Source organism: Passer montanus, unplaced genomic scaffold, assembly GCF_014805655.1.
Source record: "Passer montanus isolate IOZ18808 unplaced genomic scaffold, ASM1480565v1 scaffold45, whole genome shotgun sequence".
NCBI lineage: Eukaryota > Metazoa > Chordata > Aves > Passeriformes > Passeridae > Passer > Passer montanus.
In genome coordinates, this window is record NW_024369373.1 from 4,349,641 (window position 1) to 4,360,568 (window position 10,928).

Genomic DNA, 10,928 nt, shown 5'->3' on the forward strand with positions numbered 1-10,928 from the left:
CAGAATGACTCAAGTGGGAGCTCTTGCTGTTTGCCAGCCACAGAAGGAGATCCCTCCATGTGCACTTTGGAGCTGATTCATCTCCTTGGCCTGCAAATGTCTCTGGTCTGTCACTTTATCACTTTTGTTGGGAAAATCTAGGTAAGCAGCTTCCAAGGTCTAAGAGCCAGCTGCTGACAGGGATTTATTACTTGGGGAGAAAAGTGGCAAGTGCAGTAGGCACGGAAAGGGCACGGCAGCTCAGGATCATCACGGGGAGCATCCTGTTCTGCTGCCCATGTGTGTGAGTCAGTGCCCACAGGAAGGGCATTGCTGGGTTGGAAACAGCCTTTCTGGCAAGACTGGAGGTGGGTTGAGGATGAGGGCTGGGGGCTGTGCACGTGCCTCCTGCAGCTTTCTGTGGGCCAGGAGATGCTCTGTAAAAGCTACCAGAAAAAACACCTTGTTTTCCCCCAGAATGATCTCTAAGCTTAATGGGGAGCAGCTTCTTCCTCCCCAGGTGCTTGGGCCATGCCTACAGGTCACCCATGACCCATCAGTTGTCTCATATTATCAGGGGGGGCATCCCTGGTGCATTTCCCTCCAGCTTGGGGCTTCCTCTCTCCCCAGCTCTAAGCATCACTGGCTCCACTCACTCATCAAAGATTTTTTGGCTATCAAGGCTCATTGGGTAATTTCAAAGCCAAAACATCAGCTCTTCATGAAATCCTGCACCCTGTGTGACAGTGGACAGAAATCAGGGACCCACAGACCCGAGTAAAGACTGCCAAGAGTTACAAGAGGTATAAATGGTGCTTTGTGCTCCCGTTGCCATGGCTCCCCAACGCTTCTCAGGCGCCCGTCGGAGCAAGATGTTTCGCACACAAAAGTCGCGTTGGAAATGTCAAAGAACATCTTGCCGTGTAACAGCTCTGCAGAGAGCCTCGAGTGGTTTCCTAGCAGGGAACAGGAGAGGGGAGCAGATGGGTTCTGCTTTCTGGGGGATGAGCAAAGGCAAAGCAGCAGCAGGGAGGGGGATTCTAAATGTTGGAGCCACACCGGTCACCTGGATTTGGGAAAGGGGATCAGCCAAAGGAAGCTGGTGGCTTGACTGATGTGTAATCTCCAAGGCTTTCCATCCTTTTGCCTTCTATATATAAGTATATCAGCAAACTGAGTCATGGCAGCAGTGGGATTCCTTCTAGGGGTGGCAGAGAACCCTCTGTGAGGTTGGTCTTACCCTTTGGGGTGGTTCAAAAGTGTCTCCCTGTGAGTTACTGGGGAATGGGATGCCTGTAGGTGCTCCATGTACATTTAGCTGGACTCCACAGAAACTGTTTTCAAAGTACCAGCTGAATAGGGAATGACATCCTTTATTTTAAGTTTTTTGTTGTTTTGAAGCCCTCCTGTTGATTATTTTAGGAGATATGTATATATAGATATATATTTATATGTACATATGTAAAATTCATAAAAACTCCAGAGAAGGTTTTGCAACACTTCTGCCACGTAGGGGTTCTGCTCTGTAGACAGTGAGGAGCACAGCTTGAAATCATTTCATTGCTTCTTAAAAGAAAGACAAACCCCTCTTTTGCAGAGCAAAACATGGAAATATTTCTGCCTGCCTTATCTATAAATACTCATGACAGAATTTTGAACATCTTCTAAAATAAAAAAAGCAAGCCCATTACAACCTCAAGTCAACTGAATTTGGGTATATAGCCCAAAATCAAGGCTTCTGTGAGAAGAGGTATATGCAAAACACAGCCATATATTCAGCTTGTGTCTATCCTGGTGGCTGTGAATGTTTCTGGTGGTGCTCTGCAGGCCTGCAGAGACCTGAGCAGCCTGTGCTGGGGCACCAGTCAGGCAGCCCATCGGCTTTGCAGCATGGGGAAGACTTTTGGTTGACTTTACTTTTGTTTGGTTGCTATTTCCCACCCCACAGCCTCTTGTAAAAACAGTTTCTGCAGCTTTCGACACAATGCCCAGCATAACTGGAAAGTCTGAATCAGAGGCGTTGCGTTTGCAGCCTCGGGAGGACTCTGGCTTCAGACAGCTCTGGAGGACACTCGGTTTTGCCAGCATTGGGAATATGTGTGTCCCAGAGCAATTCCCTTGCTGAAAAGCTCAGCAATCCTCCACCCTTCCGAGAGGGAGACAATATCCTTGTTTTGTAACGCTGGCACGAACAGGGTGGGAGCTTTTTGTTTCAGAGTCCTTGAGCTGGTGGCCTGAAGGCACAAATCACCCCTTCAACTTTCAGAGATGCTGGAAGAGGCAGTTTCACATCCTTGATGCTCCTGAGATTCTGTTTGCTTCTTAGAGTGCCTAAACTGCTGGGAGCAGAGTGAGGAATGTCTAGCCCACATATCTGGTGGCTGTTCCACAATCAGGCTGCTGACCCACAGCAGCACTGGAAAGGTTCATACTGGAAGCCAGGAGCCCTCTCTTGCAGCTGGGCTGCTGAGCTTTCTGTGCTGGCTGAGACAGGTTCAAAGCAGCTGCTGCCCACCAAGGTGTGGGGGCTGTCTGCTCTTGCCACAAGATCTTTTTGCAAGACCACCTCCCTCTGAAAGCTTGAAAGGAGGTGGTGGAAAGCTAAAGGGTCTTGGATGTGCTGTTCACACATCCAAGGATGGGTTCATAGGCAATGAAAACCAGCTCAGGTTGTGCTGGGACTTGCTGTCCATCACACCCAAGCTTTCACATCACCTCTGCCACACTGCCTTTCACCCTCATGCTGACCCAGAGGATGAGGTTAATCAACTGCTGGTTTGCTGTTGTACCTGACATGCCAGACCAGGTCTTCAGCACAGCTCATGCAGTGTCTTCTTCCCTCCTTCTGCATCATCCTCGTGCAGAGGGATGGGGAATGGAGATGCTGCCAGGGCTGCCAGATGCTGATGGCACTCCCTGCGATGAGTTTGAGTTTTCTCTCTTTAAAACCTGCAACAGGATGAAGTAATTTCTCCTAGTGACTGGTGAGATGGCAGAGCTGGCTGAGAGCATCCCTTCTGCCTGCTTCCCCTCTGGGCAGCCAGCAGGAAGCCATGTGGACAGACCTGCTTTGATAACTGTGGGCGAATGTATGGTGTGATAATTTCAGGAGGCTGCATGATAGGGCCACTGGAGAACTGGTTCATCCTCAAGTGCTGCTCAGCCCTGACCACGTTTGTGTTTGCTGTTTGGGTAGCAGAGGGCTGGAAGTGTCACTGACCCAGCAGTCATGTGGACCATAACTCTGTGGCCACCTGGTTCTGCTCCAGGGGAGCATCACACTGAAACCAGCCCTGCAGTATCAGCTAAACTGTTAGTGAGCTGCCTGCCCTGCACTGGCCCTCCAGATTAATTTGGGTCTTTTCTTCTCCACAGGTATCCCATGAGTTTGCCATTAATTTCAATCCCAGGAATCCATTCTGTTCAGGTAAGCATCCGCCAGGCCTTTAGGAGTCCTTAGATGCCTTCTGTCCTTCCTCTGCATTTCTTCAGTAACTCCTTCATCCCTGAATATGTTCAAGGCCAGGTTGGATGGGGCCCTGAGCAACCTGATCTAGTGAGTGGCATCACCACCCATGTCAGCATGGTTGGCACTAGATCATCCCTAAGGTCCCTTCCAACCTGAATCATTCCCTGATTATTTATCATGGGGATTTTTCAAGGCATGTTCAGAGACAGACATGAACAATGAAGCAGGGCACATGCTAAAGGCACACTCAGAGGAAAGCACAGAAAATTTGGGGGTGTGTAGGAAGGCCCAGGGTAAGATGCAACTGGATTCAGAGTGTGTAAAATCCGCCCTCGCTCTGCTGTCTGGTGTGTCCTACCAGCCGTCTGCTCGCCCAGCAAGGCTGCAAGGAACACAAGGCCTGCTCAGCAGATGGGGAATTCAGACTGAACGCTCCATTTAGCAGCTGATAGCTGCTCACAGTGATGGCTGAAGGACTGCTCAAATCCTAAGTGCTAAGGGCTACCCTGATCTCTCTATCTGGTTTTTTGTTATGTTCAGAGACCAGGAGTTGCTTTTCTTTTTGCTCCTCCTCCTCCTTGGTTGATTCTGATATTTTTTTCACAATTCCACCAAATGCTTTCATTGGCTGTGGGTACTACAAGAGCTTGTCTACCACAGAAGGTCTGAGGACCCACTGCAAAGTGACTGAAGAGCAAAGCTTGGATATTCAGAAATTTGGGATGAGTCGGGCAGGAAGTGGGGGGAATAGATCTGACTTCAGCTCCATGACAGCATGAGCTAATGATTCCTCATTGGGCTTGCTGTGGTCCCGAGTTGTGACACTCTGTAATGCCTGTTTCTCTGCTTTCCCTGAAGGTGTGGAGGGCATTGTCCAAGCATACTCTGCCTGCCTGCCCCACATCCGCTTCTACGGACCCACCAACTTCTCCCCCATCATCAACCACGTGGCCCGTTTTGCAGCTCAAGCCACCCAACAGGAAACTGCATCGGTAAGTCCATGAGATCCCATGATGTGATGGCAATCCTGATGGCTTCGGGCAGGGGAACACAAAGCCTCAGCTGGGTTTCGTGTCTTTCCCTTCTCTGTGAGTCCAGCTGTCAAAGCTTGGATATTCAGAAATTTGGGATGAGTCGGGCAGGAAGTGGGGGGAATAGATCTGACTTCAGCTCCATGACAGCATGAGCTAATGATTCCTCATTGGGCTTGCTGTGGTCCCGCGTTGTGACACTCTGTAATGCCTGTTTCTCTGCTTTCCCTGAAGGTGTGGAGGGCATTGTCCAAGCCTACTCTGCCTGCCTGCCCCACATCCGCTTCTATGGACCCACCAACTTCTCCCCCATCATCAACCACGTGGCCCGTTTTGCAGCTCAAGCCACCCAACAGGAAACTGCATCGGTAAGTCCATGAGATCCCATGATGTGATGGCAATCCTGATGGCTTTGGGCAGGGGAGCACAAAGCCTCAGCTGGGTTCATGTCTTTCCCTTCTCTGTGAGTCCAGCCATGCCAGTGGTGACCAAGGTGTCCTCTTAGGGGTGTGAAGAGCACCTGAAGTCTGCAAGATAGAGCTCCCTTGGCTCCCTGCAGCAGCAGGCTGCCCAATGGAGGATGGCAGATCTGGCCTCTGGCTTTTGCTGGCCAGAACAGGTCAGCTTGGGCATCAGCAGTTTCATGGCAGGAGATGTTGGGGTGGAGGCTTCCCTGATTCCTGCCTGGAGCAAAGCAGGATCACACTCAAAACCTGTTCCCCACGAGGACCTTTTCCAGCCTTGCTGTGAGTGCTGTTGCTCTTCCCAGCTCCAGGCAAAAGGAAATACTGAATTTGGTTTAATTCAGCACAGATCCAGGTCGCTCCTCATTTTTTTGTTTTCTGTGTCGCTGTCAGTGGGGGAGGGAGAGCCCACGGGCTCAGCACTGAGCAGAGGCGCTAATCGTATGCAAATTGCACCCCTCTGCTGGCACTAATAGTTTAATCAAGGGAGATTTTAAATAATGGGCACTAATAGTGCCGTCAGAGGCAAGCCTGGCTTGGCTCGGGTGGTTTTTTGGCAGCACAAAGCGTTATTGATGAGGGATCTCACTCCCCCGGGGTCTTCTCCTCTTCCATCCCATCCTCAGCTCGTGCATCAAAGCCACCCCTGGTGCTGACGGCTCCAGGGGCTGCCTGAACCTGCCCTCCTCTTCCTCCTGCTCTCACTGCTCCCAGCATTTCAAATAAAACCAAAAATCCTCCTAGTTTTTCCATAGCAACATAGATCACAAACACAGCCCTCAGCTCTTAAGGGATGGGAGACTAAAACATCCTGGGGCTGGGGGAGGGACAGAGGGGTGTTACACCATTTGACTCTTGGGGAAGTATTAATAAGCTTTGGGGAATTAAAACTCACCTTTCCAGCAGGGTCACTGCATCCAAACTGCCCCTTTTCTTACCTCATGCTGTTCAGTGCTGCCTAATCCCTCCAAGTCCTGCTGGTATCATTAACAAATGGATTGGGAACCATCCCAGGAGCCCAGGTGGATGCAGAGATCAGCCATTTTAACAAGAAAAAGAGGAGAAAGGAGGCAGGTGCTGCTGGTTGGTGTGTGATGGACCCCATAGCCTGGTCCCTGTGCACCAGCAGCTCTGATTGTGGCTTGGCAGAGGTGCCACCCTGAGTACTGCAGCTGGAGCCTGGACGTGCCACCAGCACTCCTGTCCTGCTGTCATTTGCTGACACCACCAAAACTGTCACTGCTCCTTGGGGAATCTCCCACTGATGCTCTCCAGCAGTGCCTCCTGGTCCCTTGCTTCATCATCCCTACAACAGCCCCTGGGCTTTGAGGCTGATCCCCAGCATCAACTCTTACTTCTTTTGACCTCTGAAATATGTTGTGATAAACATTTGACAAGCTCTGCCTCCCCACCCCTTTTTCTGCATACTTTCCAGCATTTTTCTCAGATCCTATTATGGATTTCACAGAAAAAAAGGGAACAAAAGGAAATAACCCTTTCCATGTTTCCAGCAGAGAGGCCAGGCAGGGAAAGGGAGAATCACTGAAAGTCATTATCAGCTGCTCCCCTCAAGGTTTTGTACTCTTCCTCCTGTACTGGTTCCCAGATGGGGCGAGGTCCAAGTCCTGCTCCCAGTCATGACCAGTGCAGGTCCTCTCCTGAAGTTTAGTCTTGTCCTCCAGACCCAGATGTTGCAGTCCTGCTCTGCAGACTCATGTTTCACCATGTTTTGCTCTCAAAAGTTCATATTTAGATAAAAACGAAGCCCTGGACTGTGCTGTGCAGGCAGGGTTAATGCATCAGAAGGGGCTGGAGTGGGGAAGGGTCTGGCTTGGGAAAATCTCCTCACCCGTGTCCTCAGGTTGTGTTTAAGCTCTACCCAGCCTTGTTAGTACCTGGAGTTTAGCACTGCAGATCATCAAGAGTGGATGAAGCTTAGGGAAGGTTTCAGGGGATGAGGGCTGGAGGGAGACCAGAAAAACAGGCTTGGGGCAGCATTCCTTCCTATGCTTTTCCAGGATGCTGCACTAGTGGTTTTCAGAGGAAATGGAAAGAATGAGGAGAGGAACAAAGGGCTTTAATGCTCTTAAGTGCTTGTTTTCGTCATTTCTCCAACACAGACAAGCTCTGTAATATGCCAAAATTGAGCTATTACTTTCCCTGGAGATGGAGAAGATGAGATTTTGGGGGGTCCACATGCTCCAGGTTTGCTGAGCTGAGTCCAGCAGGACCATCTGTCCATCTGTTTGTCCATCCTACCCCAGCTCTGCAGGACTGGCCTGTCCCAAGGGAAGGGGAGCAGTTTCTAATGCTGCTGCTCTGTCGTGCCCCAGCTTGCTGATATCCTCTGCATCCCCCTCAGTGCATCCCACAGCCATGGCTTTGCACAGGAGGTGGACAAGCCCTGAGCACGGGATGGCCCCACAGCCTGGCAGTGCAGTACAGGAGATGCTCCCATCAGAGCAGGGAGATGTTGATGGGAGCACCCCAAAAAACACCCCACTGTGTGCAGGCAGAGGGAGATTTCATTTCCCAGCTGTCCCAACCCTGAATTCCTCCTGGCCCTGACAGAGATCCTGTACAGTTTGGAAGTTGATTTTTTTTTTCTTCATTAAGTACAGTAAATCAGTAATTCAGAAAAATATTTTGGAGTGAGAGCTGGTTTATTGTTTGTTCAAGATCTTTCAAAAAGCAGGGGGGAATAGGAACACCTGAATTTCTGGATTCTGCTGAAGGCCATGATGCCAGCTGAGCTGGGAAATGGTGAAGCTCAATCCCCCAAATCCCATGGGGACCTGCCACCCCTCGACACCCTGGCCACTCAGAGCTGTGGTGTGAGGGTGTACTGGCATCCCACCGGGTGTGACCCCGTGCCCTCCCCTCCACAGCAATACTTCATCCTCCTCATCATCACGGACGGGGTGATCAGCGACATGGACGAGACCAGGCACGCCGTGGTGCAGGCGTCCAAGCTGCCCATGTCCATCATCATCGTGGGCGTGGGCAACGCTGACTTTGCTGCCATGGAGTTCCTGGACGGGGACAGCCGGGTGCTGCACTCCCACACCGGCGAGGAGGCCGTGCGCGACATCGTCCAGTTCGTGCCCTTCCGCAACTTCCGCAACGTGAGTCGGGGCAGAGGGGAGCTGATCCCAGGGGCTCTCGCACCTGGAATCACCCTGGAAGTGGAACAGCCACGGTAGAGGCAGAGGCAAGAGGTACCTGCCTGTCTTAGCCTCAGGGGTGCTCTGCGTGGATCACACAGATCAGCACTGCAGGCAGGGGTGACTGCTCTGCTGACCTGTAGTGGGTTCCACCTGAGCCTGCCATGTTCTCCATCCCCTGCCATTGTCACAGGTGGGAGCAAAAGCCAGTGACTCAGAGCAGGATCTGGGTTCCTGCAGCAGGGTGTGGCACCACTGGGCTCATGCCCTTTGCCACAGCCCTGTGCTGGTTTTGGTGACTCCCACTCAGGCCTCATGCAGCACCCCTGATGTGCCACACCAAGGGCTTCATGCTGAATTGTCCTGAGAAGGAGCCCATGCCCCCTGATCCCCTGTAGGGAGGGGCAGTGGTGGCACTGGCCCCGCACATCCCCTCTGTGGGATGAGCCCATTGCAATCATCCAGCAGACAGCTCTGGGACAGAGGCTGTTGCTGGCACGGGATTGATTGCCAAGGATGGAGCTTGTGCTTATCTCCCCCTTCTTTGCAATTAATCAGTATCTTTCTGTTTCACCTCCTGCCACCCACACCTGTTTTTTCTGACCTACCCAGGTTTTACTCCACTGTACCAGTGAATTCTCTCCTGGAGGGAAGGGTAGTATAGAATATAATAATCCCTGGTGTATAAAATGCTGGCTGTCAATAGACTCTAGTGGGTATTGAGTGAAATGCCAGGATCTGGAGCTGGGGCCAGCCCAGCCGTGTTTGCTCAGTCAGTCCCCTGTGGCTGTCCTAACACTGCTGTTGGTTCCCTTTGGCTCACAGGTCCCCAAGGAGACCCTGGCCAAAGCTGTGCTGGCAGAGCTGCCCCAGCAAGTCGTGCAGTACTTCAAGCACCAAAACCTGCCACCCATCAACTCGGAGCCCGCGTAGAGCTGTGCCAGGCTGCACCCTCTGCATGCTGCCGGAGCCTGTTGGTCCTGCCAAAAGCACGTTCCACATGCTTTTAAGAGAAGAATACCCTCCCTGAAACACTTTGTACTTCTTAATTTAATTGCTAAGTTCTTAAGACGCATCCCAGCACAGTGTCTGGATTCATTTTGTACAGTCTTGGCCCAAGGTAACACTAGGCAGCCAGGCCATGCCTTGGTCCTGCTCTGTTGAGTCACTTTTCAGTATTGAATGTACTTTGTATAATTTCAGTGGAACAGAATACAATTTTTATGATCAAAACTTGCTTTTTCCAAGCAATGAAATGCTTAATATATTATCATTCAATGAACTGGTTGTTGTATAGTTCATGTATTTGTGTTGTACCTGTACACCTGTCAGGTTTTGTGTTCATTTTTATACTGTGTACATGTTATATTTGTTATACTCAGGTTAATAAAGAAACTTGGACATTTAAAACAAGAGTCTCCTAGATGGGAAGGTCTGGGAGTGGCTCACACTGTCAGCAGTGCTGGGTGTTTGGAGTCATCCTGACAGGGCCTGTCCTGGTCCCTCAGTTCTCTGCTGGCTGTGCCCAGGATCAGCCCCACTGTCAATAGCAGCATTCCAGAGGGAGGTTTAGAGAAGGTGGATATCCTGGGGAGGGCAGCAGGCCCTTAATGCCTGCCTGAGCTGAGTCTGTGTGCTTGGGAAAACCCCGGTGACCCCACAACAAACCATCAAAGGGAGTTTCATGGTTCACTGCTGCTTCAACTCTAGAAAATTTTCGAAGTCTGAGTAACAAAAGCTCCCTGCTGCCTGGGAGAAGATGGGCTGGGTAATGAAATCCTGCTCTCCAGCAGCTCCTTGGAGCTGCTCATCAGCAATGTGCTAATTGCTGCTTTATGCTGCTCCTAACTAGATTAAGGTCTTTTGAAGCTGAGTGTGCTGTTGAATATCTGGCAGGGATCACCAGCCCTGCTCCAAACTCAAGCAGACTTGACTTGAGTCTCCTCCCCACTAATGGAAGCTGTAGAGGTGGGAGGTTGCTGTCCCTATACAAAGCCTGCAGCCCTTTCTGCACAGGCTGTGCTGCTGCTTGTGCTCTCTGCCAGCAACCTTGTGGCTGTCACTGCTGCCACCAGCACAGAGAGCCCCGGGCTGTCCCACAGTGAATGGGCTGCAAGCACAGCCCTGGGTGAGACCCCATCCCTCGGGAGAGGTGGGACTGCTCCAAGAAACATTTTTGCCTTGCAAAACCTCCTGGAAGGGAAAATAAACAACCAACACCACGCTTTTCCAAAGGGAGAAGCAGCCTTTGAAGGGTGGCTTGTTTAAAAATAATGCTGTATCCAGCTCAGCTTCCAGATCGAAGTCTGCGGCTTTGGAAATGATCTTTTTTTATTTATTTCCATGAGAGAACCTCACACGCAGCTGCAGGAGCTCATAGACTCTTCTGCTAGTAGAGTGTTTGTGGGGGTTTGTCGGGTTTTTTTTAACACCTCGCTGAAACTTTAACAACTAGCACAGACAACGAGTGGTTTATTGAGCTGTCCCTGGGGAGGGGATGAAGCACACACTATGCAGTCATGGCTTTTTCTTAAAAATAACAAAAAACCAGATCTAAATCCACCAGTGAATGAGAGGTGCTGGAGCCAGCCACAGCCAGTTCGTCTCCAGCTTTGGCAGCCCAGGGCAAGGTTACTGCCACAGCTGCCCTTTTCAGGTCTCATTTATCCCATGCACTCTGCACTTCCCTGCACTGGAGTATTTTAATGTCAGATGGCTTCTGATGTCCAAAGGTAAATGGGACCCACAGATGGAGTGAGGAGCTGGGATAGCTCTGCAGTTTGTTTACATGAGCCAGGCCCTGAGAACAGCAGAGCTGACT

The 10,928-nt window shown here is 50.9% G+C and overlaps 1 protein-coding gene across 4 annotated transcripts in view; it reads left to right on the forward strand.

Annotated features, from left to right (window-relative positions):
* The window catches only part of CPNE2 (copine 2), a 42,606-nt gene extending 33,084 nt beyond the window's left edge, over positions 1 to 9,522 (forward strand). For 3 of the 4 annotated variants that reach the window (XM_039721158.1, XM_039721159.1, XM_039721162.1), the window contains 4 exons: positions 3,355 to 3,406; positions 4,307 to 4,440; positions 7,832 to 8,068; positions 8,933 to 9,522. In XM_039721158.1, the coding sequence (XP_039577092.1) occupies positions 3,355 to 3,406; positions 4,307 to 4,440; positions 7,832 to 8,068; positions 8,933 to 9,040 (531 nt within the window). In that variant the 3' untranslated portion in view covers positions 9,041 to 9,522. Of the gene's footprint in view, positions 1 to 3,354; positions 3,407 to 4,306; positions 4,441 to 4,713; positions 4,848 to 7,831; positions 8,069 to 8,932 lie in introns of all 4 variants that reach the window. The other variant, XM_039721160.1, reaches the window with a different exon arrangement.
* The last annotated feature ends 1,406 nt before the right edge of the window (positions 9,523 to 10,928 follow it).